At 42.7% G+C, this 20,633-nt stretch overlaps 1 protein-coding gene across 4 annotated transcripts in view; it reads right to left on the bottom strand.

Moving 5' to 3' along the window:
* Positions 1-20,633, bottom strand: part of ARL15 (ADP ribosylation factor like GTPase 15) — a 431,154-nt gene that overhangs the window by 279,749 nt on the left and 130,772 nt on the right. For all 4 annotated transcript variants that reach the window (XM_034656932.1, XM_034656931.1, XM_034656933.1 and 1 more), the window contains exon 2: positions 5,123-5,267. In XM_034656932.1, the coding sequence (XP_034512823.1) occupies positions 5,123-5,267 (145 nt within the window). The remainder of the gene's footprint in view (positions 1-5,122; positions 5,268-20,633) is intronic.

Here is a 20,633-nt window from a genome sequence, read left to right as displayed (position 1 = left end):
TTTCCTCCTTGGAGGGGGGGGGGTCATCTTTTGTTCTATTCAGGCCTTCAACTGATTGGAGGAGACCCACCCACATTAGAGAGGGCTGTCTGCTTCACTCAAGTCCACTGATTTAAATATTCTCATCCCAAAACACAAATATCCAGGATAATACTTCAGCACATACCTGAGCACCTTGGCCCAGCCAAGCTGACAATATAAAATTAATCATCACACTTTATCACTGGTTTTGAGAAACTTTATGTCTTTGTTGTAGTTTGTTTTTACCTCACTTTTGAGGTTGAAATGAGCTTCTTGGATTTGTTGTTGATAGTTTTAATTTTAAATACATTTCAGACCTTATTTCTTCAAATATTTTTTTCTGTCCCTCTCTCCATCCTTTACCCTCACAGACTCCAAAGACCCATGTTTGGGGACTTGAAATTGTCTCACAATTCATGTTGCTTTTCACACTTTCCATTTTCTTCTCCCTCTCTCAACACTTTGGATAGTCTCTAATACTAATGGCCTTTGAGGTTATTACTCTTTACTTCTGCAATGTGTAGTCTGCTGTGAATCCTATTTCGTGCATATTTCCGTCTCAGATACTGTAGTATTCGCCACCAGAAATTTTATATGGGTCTTTTAAAAATCTTCCATGATTCTACCTAACTGTATGAACAGACGGAATTCAGTTATAGTAACAGTTTGAAGTCTTTCTTTGCTAAGCCCTTTGTGTCAGCTCTGAGTCAGATTCAATTGATTTTTCTTTCCATTATATTTATGTTTTCCTGCTTTTTTCATGGCTGGTAATATTTTAATGTCCAACATTGTGAATTTTGCCCTAAGTGCTGGGTAATTCTGTTTTCTGTAAGTCTCCTACAGCTTTGTTCTAGGATGCATTAAAGTTAGTAGGAAACTGTCTGAACTTTCGGTTTTGTTAATATGATTTCCTAGGTGAATCTAGAGCAGTGCTCAGTTTTGGGCTGATTCCTAAGGCAAGACCCTCCTGAGTACTCTGCCCAGTACCTGTGAATTATGACTTTTCCAATCTAGCTAGTGGCAACAGCCGTAACTTTTAGTCTTGTGTGAACATGGCTAACCACTAAGCATCCTGGATACTCAAGGGAGACCCTCTGTAGATCTCAGGGTTCTCTCTCTGTACAACTCTTTCTTCTCCATTACTGTGCCCCATGAACCCTAGCTTCCTCAGTCTCTCCAACTCTTTCTCCATCTCAATGTAGGGAGTCCACTGAACTCCACCTCAGTTCCCCCTGGAAGTGTGCCATAGCTGAGGAACTCTCTCAAGGACGGAAGCTGGGGCAAATGCAGGGCTTAGCTCATTTGTTTCTCATCTCTCAGGGATGACTATACTTTGTTGCTTCATATTCATGTTCTTGAAATCAGTTTCATATTTTGTCTGTCCCCCAGCCCCCACCCCCAGTTATTTCAAGTGAAAGGGTAAACCCATTCCAATTATTCTGTCTTGACAGAATCAGAAATCCTCACCCATTCTTGCTATCGCTGCCTCTGCTGAGTATCCTCACCTTGCCTTCTCTCCGACCACCACCCTAATACCTCCATCCACCAGCACACCCACACAGCACCTAGCCTTGTAAAACCAATTTCCCGGACACTGCTTCCTCTGTTGGTGTCTACCTTCTTCAAAGAGTAGTCCATGTGCAGTCTTAGCTAAGGGGCCAAGGAGTGAAAAGGACAGTCTATATACATTGTTATTTCCTCTACTTGCTCCCCAATCCCTCATTGCTCAGGCTGGTTTTGACTAATACTCTGCACAGAAACTGTAATGACCATAATGTCACCACACCCAATAGCCCTTTCTTAGACTTAAGAGTGATGATTATTTAACTCTAGTTCTTTTGGCCTCTTATTCATATACGACTATATGATACCATACAGAACAGCCTAGCTTAGATTCCCTGTCTAATGCAGATGCTAGAATGTAAGCTCCAATGTTTGTTAATGCATACTCAGTGCCTAAATCAGTGGCAGTCATGTAATAGGTATTCAACAAACATGGGAAGAAGGGATGAACATAGTTGGTGTGTAGCACCCTTCTTCCTTCTACCACCCATCATTCCTCGACAATCTCCAAACCCACAAGTCAGTTGTCTCTCAAATCCAGATCCAAACTTTCTCTAGTCACCTTGTATTTTGGCATTTGGACCATTGTTGCAAGTACTGCCAATACCTCAAAATGAGCTTGTCCAAAGCCAAATTCATCATTTATCTTAAAATTGCCTGTCACGGGGGCGCCTGGGTGGCACAGCGGTTAAGCGTCTGCCTTTGGCTCAGGGCGTGATCCCGGCGTTATGGGATGGAGCCTTACATCAGGCTCCTCCGCTATGAGCCTGCTTCTTCCTCTCCCACTCCCCCTGCTTGTGCTGCTTGCGTTCCCTCTCTCGCTGGCTGTCTCTATCTCTGTCGAATAAATAAATAAAATCTTTAAAAAAAAATAATCGCCTGTCAGGTTCTCCCTACTTTTTACAATTCACTCAATCACTAGGCTAGAACCTAAGGCACATTTGATTCTTAACTCTTCCATTCCTCTGTATTACGCAATTTGACTGTCACTCTTACAGGATCAATATACCTGCCTGTAACTCTCCAGCCCCCCATCACAGTCCCTACAAGATCCACTCTCCACGGTACAGATCTCTCTCAGAAACCCCTTCAGTGTCAGGTCACAACACACCGTAACCTCCGTGCCCTTGCCTCAACCCAGTAAGATCTCTTATCTCTGAATGCTTCCTACCCTTCCTCTCCTCACTCTACTCCTCTCTGCTCAGGTACTAGTCAGCACCAGGCCCTTCTCAAAATATAACATCCTGTATGCTTTCTTTGACTCCTCATACTAGAAATGACCCCTTTTAGCTTTCTCATTTTTATCATCAAGTATAGCACATATCATGCTGTCTTAGCACCTGGCATGTATTAATATTAAACATGCAACAAGCATCAACTGTTTGTCATTAGAAAACTTATCTTCCTAACCTGGGTGTAAACTTCTTGCCGTGCTGTGCCTGGTTCAGAATAATGACAACTCATAGAAGCTTGATACCCAAAATGTTAGGCAACTTAATACCTAATGGATCAGAAAAATCCACTAGCACACAATGTCATTATTGGTTCCAGTAAAAGAACATGTTAAAAATTTAATAAAGATATAAAACTTATAACTTACAAATAATTATAGTATTATTTACAGATAATTTTTTACATTTCAATTCAAAACTGCTTTTCTAGCTACAGTGCTTCTGATTTATACCTCTGCTAAGTGAAGAACAATACATTTGTATTACTTTTACACATTTTAGGAAAGGGTGTTTTGCTTGGAAAGAATTACTAAGTTAATAAGGTTTGTATAATTTCATAACCCATTTCTCCAAAAGCTATCCACAATTTTACCAACAATTAGCAAATACTACTCTCATCGCAAATCCTAAGCCTTAGGTACTGCTAAACTTCATTTGAAGACTTGAACTGGCACCCTCCTTGATCACTACTTGATCACAAGCTGTGTAACAACAGGTACATCACCACACCTTTGAGCCTCAGATGATTTAAAGACAGAATCCGGGAGAAAAAAAAAATCTTACCTGCCATGTAAGGCCATTATAAGGCTCACAGAGGTATGATACTTTATGCAAAAACAATTCAAGTTACTATTGCCTCCTATTCACTCAAAAAACATCTGGAGCTATGACCAAACCTTATGCTAGGTTCTGGGTGTATAAAGCCAAATGAAATGTGCTATCTTTGCCCTTAGGAGCTTACACCCCAGGCTGGGGGACAGAAATGCAGACAGCAGTGCTGTAGGCACTAAATGGATGGCAATATGGATCATGTACACTGGGGGAGAAGGGAGTGCTCAGTTCTGTCTTGGGGAAAAGGAAAATAGTCAGAACTGGCTTCATATGAAAGGCCAGTCTTGAGCTCTGCTCACCCTCTGTCATCTCACCAATTATCATGAACACCTTACTCTTTTCTTCATCCTTTATTTATTTTAACTTATTTTTTAAAATATACTTATTTGTGGGGGGTTGTGTAGGGGCAGAGGGAGAGCGAGAATCCCAAGCAGACTCCCCACTGAGTGGGGAGCCTGTTCCCAGGACCAGGACCCTAAGCCAAAATCAAGAATCGACCACTTAACCGACTGATCCACCAGGCACTCCACTTTTCTTCATCCTTTAATGACGCTACGTCTCTATTGCTTTACAAGTCCACAGTTTCTCATCTACAATTCTAAAATCTGCAAAGTTCTAAAACCCCAACTTACTTGATGGCCCCGCTTTTCTTCATCCTTTAATGACGCTACATCTCTATTGCTTTACAAGTCCACAGTTTCTCATCTACAATTCTAAAATCTGCAAAGTTCTAAAACCCCAACTTACTTGATGGCAAGTCCTGACCCTAACTGAGGTAAGGCTCTTCTTGGTCATCTTTGGCTTCGTTCTTGCTCACCTTCTAAACCCAGTCAGCCACTAACTGCGCTCTCACTCCCTCTTCCCTGTGGTGAGGGCCAGTCTTACTCATCGTGGGATGTTTGGTGGCAGCCCTGGCATTCACTCAAGAAAAGCCAGTAGCCCCCTCCCCTAGTTGTGACAACCCAAAGTCTCTCCTGATTGAGAACCACTGCCTAGACTGACTTCTTGGCCATGCCTAGAGACAACATAACCTGAACAATGATTCCTGCACTGACTCTCCTCCAGACAGGAACTCTGAGGAAAGAAGATTCAGGCCATCAGCTGAACTATTTAGGAAGCTTATGACCAACACAAGTAGGCCAGGGTGACTCCTCGAGGGGGACTAGCACTCAGTGAGCCTGAGATGGAGCCGTTTTGTAACAGAACTAGAATTCCAGGTTTCAGCATTAGTTTGTACTAATATTCTCTGAGCCTGACTTGTCCAGTGGCACTGAAATAACTAGAGGGATAGAGGGTAAAGAAATTTAATGCCACTACCCCCCACACTCTAGTTTGAAAAACAGAACACCCCAAAATAAACTGACTGAAGCATTTAACCAAAATAGAAGGGAGCGGTCCCACAAATAGCATAAGAAACCAGAACATCTGAGGGGGGGGAGAAAGAGAAAGGGGTAGAACCCTGGCACAGTACCCACCTGTGGTTGACACGACGTTCTCAGGACTTTCACTGCAGAGCTTTGACAACAGACTGGTCTTGCCAGAGCCTGTGAGGCCTATGCAAACCAGGTCATATTCAGGGCGTGCGGGCGGTGGTCCCTTGCAGCAGAGTGCTCTAAAACACTGCCAAAAGAGGGGGGAAATGGGGCTCTTTTAAGTAAGACTAGACACAAAGCTTAGTAACATTTACAATGACTAAGTATGAAGAAGTAATTAAATAACCTATTCATCTTAAGGAAGAAAGGTAACTTCAAGGTAGAGAAACCCAGAAGACACCACCTTAACAAAGTGAACAAAGTTAACATCCCCAGGAACAAGACCTCACGGCTCCCCTCCTGCTGTGACAGGCACCCCATGAGGGGCACGACATCCTCGCTCAGCCTTCCTGCCAAAAATGCACAGCCTGGATCTAAGCATGAGACAATTTCAGACAAAACCACTACATGGAGCATTCCACGGAGTTGACAGTTGGCCCATTCCCCAAAATCTCAATGTCTTAAAAGGCAAAGAAATGCTGAGGAACTACTCTAGGTTGGAGAAGACTGGAAACAGGATAATCAAATGCAATGCCTTCTGAATTGGATCCGTGGAACAGGCAGAGGAAAATGGCAGAAGTGACATTTGGACAGCAGGCGAGGGCTGACTAGAGACCTCACGATAGATAACAGTGTTGCATGAGGTAACGCTTCCTGAATTTAATCACTGTACTATGCTTAATAAAAGGAAAATCCTTGCTCTGAGGAAACACATACTAGCCAAGTATTTAGAGATGAAGGGTCTTGACGTCCATAATTAATAGGTTAAGAAAATTTCTAAATCTGTGTCCATCGTCAACTCTATATGGTGAGGAGTGTGATAAGGCCAACGTGGTAAAATGTTAATGACTGGTGAAGCGGAGAGACATAGGAAAACTCTTTGTATTCGTCTTCCAATTCTGGTATTCCTTGAAAATAAAAAGCTTTTACAAATCATTCAACGGAGTCCCTGTACGTATCACTGCCATTTTGACCTGTGCCAAATTCTGTTTCAGGTCAACAGACCTCAGGCTACCATGAACTGTTGTGCAGTTTGGGCACGGCAAGAAACTGTTTGCTCTGCAAGAGTTAAAGGCAGGGAGATTTAGGAAACTGGAAATTAGGTAGTTTATGATCTTTCTACTTACTTGACATTCATTTATTAGGGGCCAATTATGTGCTGACTTGTAGAGCCTGAAACATTTAGGTCCTCGATAATTCAGGAGAGAAAAAGCGGGAGAGGGAGGGAAACCTCCTGACTCTAGATCATCTGGAGATCATGAGAGAAGAGACCTACAAAAACTCTGTGCTAATTCTCATTCAGATAAGATCTGAGGCCTAATTGGCTTTCACAAGTCAAGCTTGACTAGTTTTCTCTCATACTTCTACCTAGTTAGTCAACAAGTCCAGTCTGTACCTCCTCTGAAATAGCTCTAGAACTTGTCCACTTCTCTCTAGTCCAAGCCACCATCACCTGGACAACGCCAACATTTTCCCGCTGGTCCCAGTATATTTACTCTTGACCTCTCTGTTCATGGCAGCCACCATGATTGTTTATAAAAACAAAATCTGATCTTCTCTGCTTAACCCCCTTCAGTGACTTCCCACTGTTCTAGGGTCCAAACCCTTATGATCTACAAAGTCTTCCATAATCTGCTCCACCAACCGCCCCGCCCCGCCTCTTCTCCCATCCCTCTCCACTCACTCCTGCCTCTCCTCTGCCCCCAGCCACGTGGACCCTCTTGCACCTCCAGGCACTCCCAGATGCCATTCCCTCTTCCCCTAGCTCTTGGCTCAGTGAACTTGTCAGCTTTCAGGTCTCAGCTTCAGCACCTTCTCCAGGGGCACCTGATCTGATCCTTGGAGAATGTTAGCAATTTGTGTCAAGCTCTCACGGCACGCTTGTCAAGTCATCACACCAACTGTTACAGTTTCCTATTCACCACTAAACCACCTCTTTCCATCTTCATCCCAGTGTCCCCAGGGCTTAGCAGAAGACACAGCACAGACTCTACCTTCAATGAATAAATACTGAATGAAGAACTCACGACATTGACATTTCACCTAAGAAAAAAGAAAATGTAAAAACTACTAGGAAGCTTCATCTATTCTCTCGTGGACCCCTCATATTTCAAGAAAATAGTAGCAAAAGAAGAGTAACCCCTGACCCTTTCACTTCCCTTCAAGTCTAGTTTTCAAGAGTAATTTTGCTGAACAGGGTCTACTTTCCCGGTATAACAGAGCTTTTTTTGTCCTCAGTTCACTTCTCAGCTTTTAAGAGGTTCTGCCTACTTCTGGTAAACATTTCTATGATCATCTAATCCATATTCTTCACAAATTTACTAAACTCTAATCTTATTTCCACTCGTCTTTTCAAGCCTGAGGAGCCCTAATTATTTCAGTCTGCGTGCGTACAGCAGCCCCTCCTACTCCCTCACACTAGCTGCTGCTCTTTGGCATTGAGTCCGTTATGCCTTCTCTTACAAGATTAATGGCCACAACTATAAAGAGCACCCTAGATGCCAACACATCACATCCTGGATTCGCAGGAAGGTTGGCTGATAGCGTGATTCTTGCACACTTCATCCCTGAGTCTGCTGGACTCATGGTGAGTTTTTCGAAGAAGCAGACGCATATATGCAAATGCACGTACATGCATATATACCTGTGTTCCCTCAAAGAGGACCACTGGCTAGCAGCTATTCACTTGGGAGAGTTCTGCCATGTTCAACTACGTCAGGCAACACCACTAATCACACTGTGGTTTCTCTCATTGGGCTACTTTGATCTTCACTGGGGAAAGAAGGGGAAGACCCTGGCTCCCCACTGCCCCTTTCTTGTTCAGCTCTTCTCCCTCAGACTATCTCCTGGAGGGACACTGGCCCAAACTCTCCTGGCCTGAACAACCAAATCTTAAATACAAAATAAAATTGCAGGTGATCGCTATATTGGCCTGTTTAAGTTATTCATATACCAATATTACTCAACATACTTTGAAGTTCCAAAATTTCACCTTCATGCTCTTTTTAAAATCCAGAACGTAAAAACGTTTGCAGCCAAACTCATTAATATCTAGATCACCTGTTAATTTTCTCTAGGTCACTAAGACACTTTGGGCATGAATAGCAATTTAGCAGTGACACCACAATCCATACGTATGTTTCATCGCCTCTCTCTAAATTCTCCACAGTGATGTTTAAGACACCTAACATGATATCTCTCCTCTCCCCCCCGCCCCCACCGATCTCTTTCCTGAATTCCAGGCTCTGTATTTTCAACTGTTCTGGAAGAACCCAAACTTAATCTGAATAAAACAAGAGCCTTCCCCTACCCCACCCCCCACAAACACAGTCTATGGAAATCAGGTATTTTGGAACATAAAAGGCATAAAGGTTAGATTGACAATCATTACAAGACAGAATCTTTGAAATAAATCACAGAACCTTTGAATATTTATTTGAAATAAATAAATCCTATGCTTGGCAGGAATAGTGTCAGATTTTGAGCCAACAAAATAAGGCTTTTAAAAATATGCTATTTCAAACGGGAAAAGAATGTTCATGTTTTTTGAGTCAGTTCCTAAAAACTGTACAGTCTTCACTTGTTTTTCATTTTAAAACTTAATGAAGCTTTGGATCTCATAGTCAATTTACTGAAAATTACTCATTTTGGCCTCTAGACTATACTGTACCAAAGTTCATTGTGTCTGTCTCCTAAAGCAGCTCTCGCATTGTTAAGAGTAAGCCCCTTTCACTGTGGTACAATGCTAAACACAATGCCGTCGGCAGTCCTGACAGCAAGCGGCAAACTCAGGCTTCATTCCCAGGCCAGACACTAAGGCATTGTGTAACTGTTCAGGCTCCATAAACCTATCCATGCTTCAGTTTCCCCATGATTAACCAGTAACGTTTTAACACTATCTGCCACTTCCTTTCTTCGGGAGGATGTTACGAGGCATCAGTTCAATGCATTTTGCTACAAGAAAGGCACCATACAAATAAATAACTGTTCATCAGGATGCTTATAATCCTAATGTATCCTAGGTGATCGTTTCCTTGGGCAAGGGTCTGGCAGCCCACATGCCGGGACTTCCCCTCGCCAGCCCACAGCACCTTCCACAGGCTCCATCCCCTTCTACTACAACCCAAGACACTAAAGACACACAACCCTTGGCCCTCACTTGCAGCAGGGAATAGAGAACAGGGTGAGTCTGCATTGTAACTATGGAGCGGGGGGAGGGGGGTGCACGCGTGTGCAACCAAGGTCATGGTCTCTTGTCTAGACTGCTTCAGTTCACAGGTCTTTTCACATAGGGTCTGTTATGACTTGTTCCTTTTCAAAAGGACCCAGTGTATCTGGGATGCCGGATATTTCCCCTTAGCATGTGCCTATAAGCTTCTACCAACATTGTATATGAGGAAACCATGGTGCACTAAGGTCTTGAGAGAGGGCAGAGACCGAATCACCAGAAATCTGTGTCGTAGACTTTGGATAAATCATATAACCTGTAGCTGAAAGGTGGACTAACTAAAAAGATAAACAAAAGTTTTAGCAATATTTGCTTAAAAGAGAATGGTTGTGTGTACTTGGGGGGGAGTGCCAAAGATTAAATTGTGAAGGTCAAATGAGAACTTGCATTTCAGATGGGTGGCCTAGCATCGAGGCAGCAAGATGATCTTAAAATGTCCCCATTTTCGTCGGGGACAGTGGCAGACGTCTTGGTAGGTCCGGTCAAGCACTATACACAATAGGTACATGGTGAATAACTGCTCCATGAACTGGCACTATAAATTATAGCACTAATTCAGCACTTAACCGTAGATCTCATTTCCCTCTACATCTCCCCCTTAATGACCCCGGCTACCCTCCCAATCACTCACTAGCCCCTCCAGCAGTCTGGGCACTTCATGCTTAGACTGTGCGCCTGCGGGAGGGAAGGCTCTTCCCATTCTTCTCTATTTGGCAAATTCCTACTCAAAGTTCTGCTCAGATGGCACCTCCTCTGAGAAGTCTTCTCTGGTTCCTGCAGAGAATCAATTCCTTCTTTCACTTCTGGGTCAGTTATACACACTTCTAGTGCTGCAGTAAATACCAGGCCACACGTGTTTTGTTTTGTTTCATCTCCTAATTGTAAGAATTAGTAGATGATAGAATTATACAATTGACCCAAAGACCTATTATTCCTCCTTAATTCATAAAGTCTAATTTCACAGTTACCAAGGGTGGCCACGCACCAAAGCAGAGGAGCAGAGCTGTCCTACAACTTCTCAATTCTGGACTGAGTCTTACTCACAATCCTCCCCCTCTGGCACCAGCCCCTGCATTGCCAGGATTTCCTACCATTCCGTGTCCCTGAATCCCTAGCCTTTGGGAACATGGCATTTGTTTCAATCAATGCTCTGTTTTTCATCATGAATACATGATTTTATTCTGAGTATGATTTCAATTTGATTGAAGCTCTGTATAGTTGCTGGAAAATGTTCTTCAGTCAGCTTTGGGACTTCCCCAGGGCCATGCAGTCACTGCCCCAACCCCACACTATCTCCTCCATATTTAAATAGGGGTCTCTCCAACTAAAAACCACAGATTTCTTGATAGCAAATAGCCAAGCCTTTCGGTGGAGTCCTAGGGTGGGTCCTGGCACTGCACTCCATAATACTTGTCAGATGCACGCAACACCAATTAGTTGGTATCTAAAACCAAGAGACAATTCACCCATAACCTGAAGTGGATTTATTTCTTAGACTGGTTTTAAAACCAAAAAGAGGCACCTGTACATTCTGACCCTCACTCTCACAATGAAAGCAGCTTTTAAAAGGAAGTCAATTTCTAAAGTGTTTTCTAACACTAACCATGTCCAATTAATAAAAGACTTAGTACTTAAATATCTAAAATTGTAAGATTTAAAATATTTTCTAAGACTGTAATGGCCAAATGTGGGTCTGTCTTTGGAAACTACAATCAAAATGTGTCATAAGGTTTATAAAACTACTTAAACTTCTGGAAAAAAAAACACGAGGAACAATGGGTACCCCCAGAACTTAAAAACAAAGCCAAATGTCGCTAATACTATTTAGCATCTGATAAAAGTGACATATGTACTAATTCACTTACTCCCTGAACAACCCATTGAGAAAGGCACTACATGCTTCCCATTTTCAGATAAGGAAACTGAGGCCCAAAGGTGGTAAATGACTGGCCTCAGTGGAGCCAGGACTGGAAGCCACTAATGTCTGAGGGGGCACCACGTGGAGAAGACATTAGCAGCAGCTGGTATAGAGGGAACACAGAGATATGACAATGTGACATAGCTCAGAAGTGACAGGGCTGGAGCTCCGACCAAGGCTGCTTGGCTCCAGAGCGCCTACTCGTGTCCCTCAGCCTTGGTACCACCGAAGCCAGACTCAGGGATCAGAGCCCCAGAAGTGGGGTGTGTCCGTGGTTTCCAGGGAATGAGAGCGCTTTAAGGAAGTTTGCCTGTGTGAGAGAACAGACACCTGGCAGAGGAAGGGGACGACGCAAGTGTTGACATTGCTTCCTTCCTTGCACTGTCAAGTTTATGGCTCAAGTACCCGCAGCTTCCTCCCAGTAGAGCTGGAGGAACTGCTTCCTGCAGGGCTGTTAGGGAGCAGGGAAGGAGGCGAGGGAGCCCTGAAGAGCTGCTGGCTTTTCTGCCCTGCTGTCTGCTGTTTTCACTTAACCATTTTTTGTCCTCTGGCAAGGACAAAGCTTGTCTATTAAGAGAAGGCCACGCTGGCTGAAGAGATTTCAGATTCTAAGCACGGGAGCAAGGGGGAGAAAAATCTCTAAAGAACGGTCCTCAATTTTCTCCCTTAAAATGTAGGTATATGTAAATTATCCCTCAGTAAAGTAAATACATAAGCGAATAATCAACCAAATAAACTGTATTGGGGGAGAGTATGGAGTAAATACATGAATAAACCAGGATGTGCGGAAATACACGTGAAGGAGATAATCTATAATACACATGCCATCTCTTAGCTAATCCTTTCCTTCTACCTGCAAGAAAAATGAATTTCAAGTATGTCCCAATGTCTTGGGATAAACCAGTGGTTCTTGCAAACAAGTGAAGAGAATAGAAATTCAAGGGGCACCTATAGCAACAGAAGGAAGGTGCAGGGAGTCAGCACGGACTGGGAAGAGGACCCCTGATCTCCAGGCAGATCCCAGCAGAAGACTCTTCCCCACATCACCAGAGCAGTCCACCTTCAAGGTGAAAAATCCTGTGGCCCTTTAAGACCCTGGTGGGAAAAACAATAATTGTTTTTACAGAAGATGGGTCAAACCTTTCGGCCATGTGGGCTGCTCCAAGCTCACTGAGGAAGGCTTTGGCCCGGAATTGTCCCAGGGCTGAGGCTTCTGGCCAATACATCACACTGCCTCGGGACACTAAGTCTGTCTTTGCCTTACCCTTTGTATTTCTCAATCCACATTCCTTTTTGGGGTGAAATACTCCATTATTTCTGCTTTGTTCTGGGCTGTCTCCTGTCTCTGTCCCTATTAACTCGTGGCAACAAAAGAAACAAACAGAAGCAGGGGATTTCATGCTTAGCAGCTACAGACACTGGCCTCCCGGCTTTGCAGAGGAGCAGACATCTGAGACCCTGAATGGGAGAGAGTGCCGCTGCGCTGAGCCAGCCCAGGGACCCACGTGGCTCCCAGCCCATGCGTCAGTCAAGCGCTGATGGGCGGCATTCACCGGTCCTGGTACGAGCACCTCAAGATGAACCAAAAGTAGGGTTTTAAAGTTAGGGGATGTATCTGATAATGAGATTTAAAGAGACACTAATTCAAGACACTCCTATATTTCTAGCTCTCTACAATTTCAGGACTTCTCATATTGAAAATCGGTCAAGGAGGAGAAGGTGTTTTTTTTGTTTTGTTTTGTTTTTTAAAACTCAAAAAGGTAGCTAAGTAGAAGATAAAGGTCTTATTTTTACCATGCAATTCTTCTCCTATAATGGCTAGATAGAATATCTCATTTCTAACTGTCGATTTTTAAAATAACAGAATTATCCAATAAAACTAGCAGAAAATTTCCCAGGCATGACTGTGTGTAGTAAGATTCAAGCTTTATATGTATATTCACACATGTACCCAAATTAGGGCTTCACCTGGGTCAGTTTCAGACCATGTATCTTTTTTTTCCCCTAAAAAGCCAAGAAATACAAAATTTAGCTGAAAGTGAATTAATGCATTTTGTACCAAACCTCATTTTTGGTCACTATCTGAACAGAACATTTCTAGATGGGAAGTGGGTCATAAAAATATATAAACAGTATTAGTATTCCTTACCAAGGGCATTTTCCTATACTTTGTACACTTAGGAAGTCAGGGAATAAAGACATTTCAAAAGAGCTAGGCTCCCTAAATAGACCTTCAAGTGGGTTTAAGTCCTCTAAAAATTCCCAGAACAGATTCTAATAAAGCAAATTCTCTCTGCTCTTGGTACTTCTGAAACTGGAGCTGGGGAGCCTTGTAATACAAAAGAGCAAAACAAATCAAACCCAAGTTGGCTTTCTGGTAGCCCCTAACAGTGGAAATCCTCTTCCCAATTTGGGGAAACAACAGAGCATTCCTTCACTTAACAATCTTGAGGCTCTGCGAGGATGGACCTGAGGCCCACATACCCCATCAGTCACCAATTCCTCCTCAACCGTCCCACTCCGTCTCTGTGATCTCCCTGCTGTTCTCAGCCCTAAAGCCTTTGTTCAAAACATCCCCACTATCTCCTAGATAACCCAGTCTGTTCTCCCAACTGGTCTCCTGACCGCAGGTTTACCAGACTTCAATTCAGTCTCCAAAATGCTAACAATGACCTTTCTTAAACACATCAAGTCATTCCCAAAATCTCAAATCTTTCCCCGACCACTTAGAACTGTCAGGATAAAGTCCAAGCTCCTTATCTAAGCAGATAGGCTCCTTACGATCTGGACTTTGCCTTCATTTGTGGTCTCCAATGGTTGTTTGAGGGATCGCATGAGACAATGGTTGTAATGTTTGTAGAGCACCTAAACCGGGGCTCACAAAATTTAAAGTTATATTTTAAGTTTATAAGGTATAGGAGATGATTTTCCACCATATTCATGACCCCCATGGCAATCATACAGATCTGTGTGCACTGGTCTCGTTCCAGTCTCTTCCGTGCTGCAAGTGCAAGGAGTTGGCCCTCTGCCTACAGATCGTTCTCCACTATCTCCCTCTAGCTGGCTCCTAGTCACCCCTTTGAAATTCAGCTCCATGATCTTTTTTTTTTTCCCACCAGAAAGACTTCTGTGCCCTCGGACTGATTTAGATGATCTTCTTTAACTCCCTTAGCACCTCTCCTATCCTACTATCGTTAACACTTCTCATTCCGTGAAGTTGATTTCCAGTCCATCTTCCCCCCACCAGACTTGGAGCACTTGAATGTAGGCACCACTTCTAATTCAACTTTGGACCTTGAGTGGCCGACACAGCATCTACCACGTGGGTGATAAGCTCCCCAGTGATTAAGTACAGGGCTTTATTAAGTGCATGGTCAGACAAGCCTGAAATGGAGTCCCACTGGGATCTGGAGAAGTTATTTCACTGGTGTCTGTTTCCTAATCCAGAAAGTCAGGATCATCTCACAGATTGCTGGGAGCAGTCAATGAGGTACTACCTACCACATGCTCAGATAGCGCTCGATCAGTAGGTATTACCATCATGACTTCCTAGATTTCTCACTTAGAGTTGTTTTCCGAAGAACAGATTTTTCTGACCCATCAGGATTCTTGATAATTAAAGAAAATTCAGGGTTTGGATTTATTTTATTATCCCTTTGGTCAAAGTTCTGATAGGATATACCAAATGCCAATGCTGACTAAGGACATGCAGACATCCTCTGGTTTGCTATAACAACAGCTGTGAAAAGGGATCATGATATGATGTACAGCGGGACCCACACTGGATTTTTTTCTTCACCTGAGAAAACTATGAAACAGCTTTGGAACATTACTGGTATATCTTAACAGCTAAACCAAATTCTCTGAATGTGAATCTCCTCCTTACGTGTATGTGGACCTAGACAAAAGCATAACAGGGAGTAAAGGGTCTGTAACCCCTGTGTATCCTCAGATCTCGCTGCTGTTAAGTGCTGACAAAGATGAATGTTTACTCCGGTCTAGTGCTGAAGACCCAATACAGTGAACGAGACAAGACGTGATCTCGCCTCACACATCAACACACGTGTCAGACAGATTCTGATTGCAGAGTCTGCGCTGGTGAGGAGAGGGGGGCACAGCTGGATATTTCAGATCCACAGCTGAGCTGGCAGCAGTGGTAGTTCAAGCCATCTTCTCACTTTAGAAGCTGGAATTAATCGGAGAGAGTTATTTAAAGGTGTGTTTCATTAAAGAGGCACTTGCCAGCCACTGTCAAACTCCACAAAGGCTCAACGCAGATGAAGGCAGCTCCACTTGAGGTCATCGGAGCTTTCACCAGGTTTCTCTCAGCACCCACACATCACTGATCAAAACTGAAATACCAACAAAAATAATCTTCTGTTCCCTCACAATATTAGAAGTAGCATGTGGACTTTATATTAAAAACATTTTTATGATTTGCTCTCTTTAATTCCCTGAAATACAGCACGGATGCCTTAAATTATGTCCCCATTTAGACAATACAGGTCCCATTTAACAGGCTGGTGAAGATACCAGAGGGAACTACAGGCCTGACCTGTTTATCTGGGGTCTTACTACAATAAAGTCTGATCAATTTGTGTGTGTGTGTGGGGGGGGGGTCAAATAAGGCACCAACTCCTACCAAAGGAGTTCTCAAGCTATCAAGGAAATATGATAATTGAACATCCTAAGTGTTTTTTGAAAGGAGGGTCCTTTTTCTTTTATACCAGAGAGGAGTCTGGTTGTACATAGCAGCATACTGATAATTCACAGAATGGACAAGAAGCTGAAGAACAAGAAGAGCCAAGGCAGCCCATGGTGACATGGCGGCAACTGCTGGTTTCGGAGTTGCCATGTGTACTAACTACTTGGCACCCTGCGCCCAACTCCACTGTGGTATAAGAATGACCTCTGACTGCACCAGCCAGGTGCCAATGAGCGTCAAGCTGGAGCATCCAATTGGACGAACCTTGGCTTCACGCTGGGGTCCTGGCTGCCAGGGAGCAGAGAACAAAAATAGCTGTCCCCTACCTTCAGCAATGAAAGGAGGAAACCCTGACGCCAAGCTCCTGTGGGATTGCAAATACAGCATTCATTTGTACGGCAGCCAAAAACAATACCAACTACACATTTTGTCCTTTGGCCCAACAGAGAGCAGACTTTTTCTATTATTACAATTTAAAGAACATAAAATACAATAGCATTTGTTGATCTTCCAATTCCATGGATTTACTCTGAAAGAATATGCCAGAGTCTCAGGAATGGCTAAGATGAGGTCCAGCTGACTCAAAGCAGAGGGCAGGATGGAAGCTAGTAGAAAATCTGGCTGGGATTTTCCTGAGCAAACACGTTTGCCCTCTTAATGTCCCACTTACGCACTCCCAGCTCTCCTATCCTACATGCATTCTCTGCTTTCTTTCCATGCTCCGACCACTCTGTTCTTACATGTACAAAGGTAGGCGCTGGCTGCATATGTATAGAGGGCTAATGCCTAGCACCTCTGATGTCCACACCTACATTTTCTCACTTTCCTTTCACTTTAGCATCTTAGTGGAAAATGGGACAGTGCAGACTTGGAGATGTGTATAGCACGTAGCTTTTGTTAATTAAAAACAAAAATTCAATCAGGTAGTTGTCTGTGTTATAGCTTGTCACTAGAAACACAAATCCCCTAAGGATGTGTGACTGGGCCGTTTTTTGTTTTTGTTCCTTAATAGACCATTCCGGTGTTCAACATATTTGTCTAATGTATAATCCTTCCAGTCTCCCTTCTCTGGCTTGCAAAGCACAGCATAATCGTGAAGCAACTGTTACAACAAAAAACTACTCATCTGGAACATACACACACAAAAAGAGCAATCATGTTTATGGTTTGCAAAAAATTAAAAAATTTTAAAAACCATCGTCTTCAGCTGACAAATTCAGCTTTCCCAAAAGAATAAAATCTGAATGCTTGCAGTAAACAAGCATGTTAAAGAACAACTAATGATACGGAGGAGGCTGGAAGGAAATGCATCAGATAAAGGCATGTTTTTTGTTTTTTGTCTTTTTTGTTTTTTTTTAAAGGACATTTTGTCTTTTTGGTGACTCTGTGGAAATAATTCATGGCAGTCTGTACAAGGAATTATGACTCCACCTGAATGGACTCTGTAGCTCCCCATGGCTCTCCAGAAGCAGGAAAGGGAACACTCATGATTCTTCGAATCTAGTGTTAGAATCGATTTTATAATTACAATAATAGTGGATACAAAGGTCCCCAAGGGAATTGTTCATGGACAAATTAGAGACAGTGTTGGCAGAGATAAAATATTCATCACCAAAAGAGTACATAAAATGTATCTGAGAGGATCAGGACTCATCTGGGAATCACAAGGGGAGTAAGACATCACCAGAAAAATGCAAGGATTCTCTGCTACGTAAGAATCTGAAACAAAGAATTTCAGTCTTAACTAATTCTGTCTGTATTAAAGTAAGACCTCACAGTCACATAATCTGGTGGCAGGGGGGTATGGTAGAGAATACAAAATTGCCCTGAGACTTTAACTAGCAAGACTTCCAAATCAACTATACATAAACACCACATCTCTCTGCAATCCTATTTTCCATAACTTACAATTTCCTATAATTTGCACATTGCTATTCACCCTCAAAAAAGTACAGATGATATGAAATCTTAAACAATGAGATTTTTGAAATGCTACATTACACAATGTTAAATCATGTATTTCTTAAAGCTTTCTTAGATTTTTTTATTGTAAACCATAGCTAGTCCTTCTTTGAAAGAAATGAGAAGTGAATGAGGTAATGAAAAGAGATCCAATAAAATCTGATGTAATAGGAGCAAAAGATGTACTCTAAATCCCCTTCAATTCAGGTTAAAGTAGGGATTTCAAACTTTCACAGACCAAGGATGGAAAGGCAAGAGGAGCTAAAAGGGGCGGGGGGTCATACAGACAGGACTAGAGAATTTGCTCGTCTTTGACTTCATACAGTCTCTACAAGAGGCTACAGACATGTCTCAGTGACAGTCGTTAACACTCTACTGAATCTCAGCTTGAGAATTTCCTACACTTGGATTAAAAGACTCAGTATTTATTTTACTCCAACAATTAATGAGATTTCAAAAAAGGCTGATGATTTAGAAAACAAAGCACACAATACTAAAATGTCAACTGCTAATAATTATACTTTACATATGTTCATTTAGGTTTAATACAACTTCTGACAACTTAATATTCAAATTATCTGGCTATAAAAAGCATATTAGTTAACGAAATTTCCGGCTAAACTTCTAAGACCTCTGCCTGACTAGACGAGTATTTCAGCAAACAGTGGTACCCTAAGGTGTGATGAGGGCATCATTACTCAAGAGGGGGGTAAAAAAAGTTAAAAAGGGAATTTGGTTTAGCTGTTAAGATACACCAGTAATGTTCCCACCAAAAAAAAAAAAAAAAAAAAAACCCAAAACAAAACAATAGAAAGAGGATCATAAACCACAGAAAAGTAGAGTTCAAAGACACATTTAATAGGAAATGGACACCCAATGCAGAAAATACACGGGAAAGAACTATTTAGCTTATGTTCCAGAAATAACGCACTGCAGAGTCACTAGCCTTTGTGCCTGGGGCCTTCCGCGCGCGGGCCCGGCCTGCCTCCACTCTTCTCCCTGCTCCGTGGGCCCACAGGCTGACCTGTCGGGAGCGCGCAGATGAGCACCCCAGCCTTGGCTTCTAGTCAGATTGTACAGTGGAGGCACCAGTAAGAGAAGGGGGAAAGAATAAAGTTGGATGTTTATTCCTTCGGCTCCCTCCTTGCCAGGCCAGTGAGGGCTGGTTGCACCCCGAGAGTGAGACCTACAGCCCCCGTCAGGCGAGCCCCTCCACGCAGCCCCCTCTGCCTCTGGGTTCCTATAAGGGCTCCCCTGTTTTGCTCCTTTGGGACTAGGGATGGTTTCCTCATACAGTGTCCAAACCTTTGTATATTCTCATTAGTGAAAGCTCCTCAAATTACCCAATTTGAATAGACCGTTTCTTTCCCTGCCCGGACGCTGATAAGTCTTCTTAGCAACTGAAATGAAATCAAGAATGACACCTAGANCGCGCGGGCCCGGCCTGCCTCCACTCTTCTCCCTGCTCCGTGGGCCCACAGGCTGACCTGTTGGGAGCGCGCAGATGAGCACCCCAGCCTTGGCTTCTAGTCAGATTGCACAGTGGAGGCACCAGTAAGAGAAGGGGGAAAGAATGAAGTTGGATGTTTATTCCTTCGGCTCCCTCCTTGCCAGGCCAGTGAGGGCTGGTTGCACCCTGAGAGTGAGACCTACAGCCCCCGTCAGGCGAGCCCCTCCACGCAGCCCCCTCTGCCTCTGGGTTCCTATAAGGGCTCCCCTGTTTTGCTCCTTTGGGACTAGGGATGGTTTCCTCATACAGTGTCCAAACGTTTGTATATTCTCATTAGTGAAAGCTCCTCAAATTACCCAATTTGAATAGACCGTTTCTTTCCCTGCCCGGACGCTGATAAGTCTTCTTAGCAACTGAAATGAAATCAAGAATGACACCTAGATTTTTGGCTTTAACAACCTTAACAACCTGTCCTTAACAACCAAGGAATTAAGGTTTGGGGGTATTGGATGGGAAAGAAATTAAAGAATTCGATTTTAGTTACCTCTGAGATGCCTATTAGTTTGGGGTTCTGAAGAGGAGTGCTGATATAAATATGAGTATCACTGGGTAGTTTTTAAGCCATGGATAAGGTCACCTAGGGAGTCTGTACATACCAAGGGGAGTGTGAGTTTTCTTGGTATTCTTGTAAGAAATGACTCCTTTTGCAAGCTAATGTTGAAATTACTAAAGGCAAAATGTAAAAACTTCACTGTTCCTTATGCTTTTGTCTTAACAAATCCCATCATTGTACTTTAACATTTGGTCCCATTAACAAACTTAATTTGTTAAATTCCCTTTAATTTTAACTTGTATTTATAAATTTAATAAATTTACTTTTCTTTTTAAAGCACTTTGATTGCTTACCACAAATGTTTCCAAGTACTAAATTCTTTGTAACACCAATATACCAAACATAAAATTTGGTAGATCTTAAGTTCTCAAACATTTCAATCCTGATTACAAAAATATACTAAGATCACAAGTCTAAATTATTCAATTTGATAGTTTTAATTAGAATCACAATTAAATCATGATTACAGGGAAAATATTTTAATGACAAAAATTAAAATGTTATTTCAAACCTACCACAAAAATATCAATAATTAGAGTTTGATTTACTTCATGTCTATACGTAATTCTAAATTTCAA

Source organism: Ailuropoda melanoleuca, chromosome 3 (genome assembly GCF_002007445.2).
Source record: "Ailuropoda melanoleuca isolate Jingjing chromosome 3, ASM200744v2, whole genome shotgun sequence".
NCBI classification, from domain to species: domain Eukaryota; kingdom Metazoa; phylum Chordata; class Mammalia; order Carnivora; family Ursidae; genus Ailuropoda; species Ailuropoda melanoleuca.
Note: the sequence above shows the minus strand (reverse complement) of the source record. Positions and strands in the feature narration are given on the sequence as shown.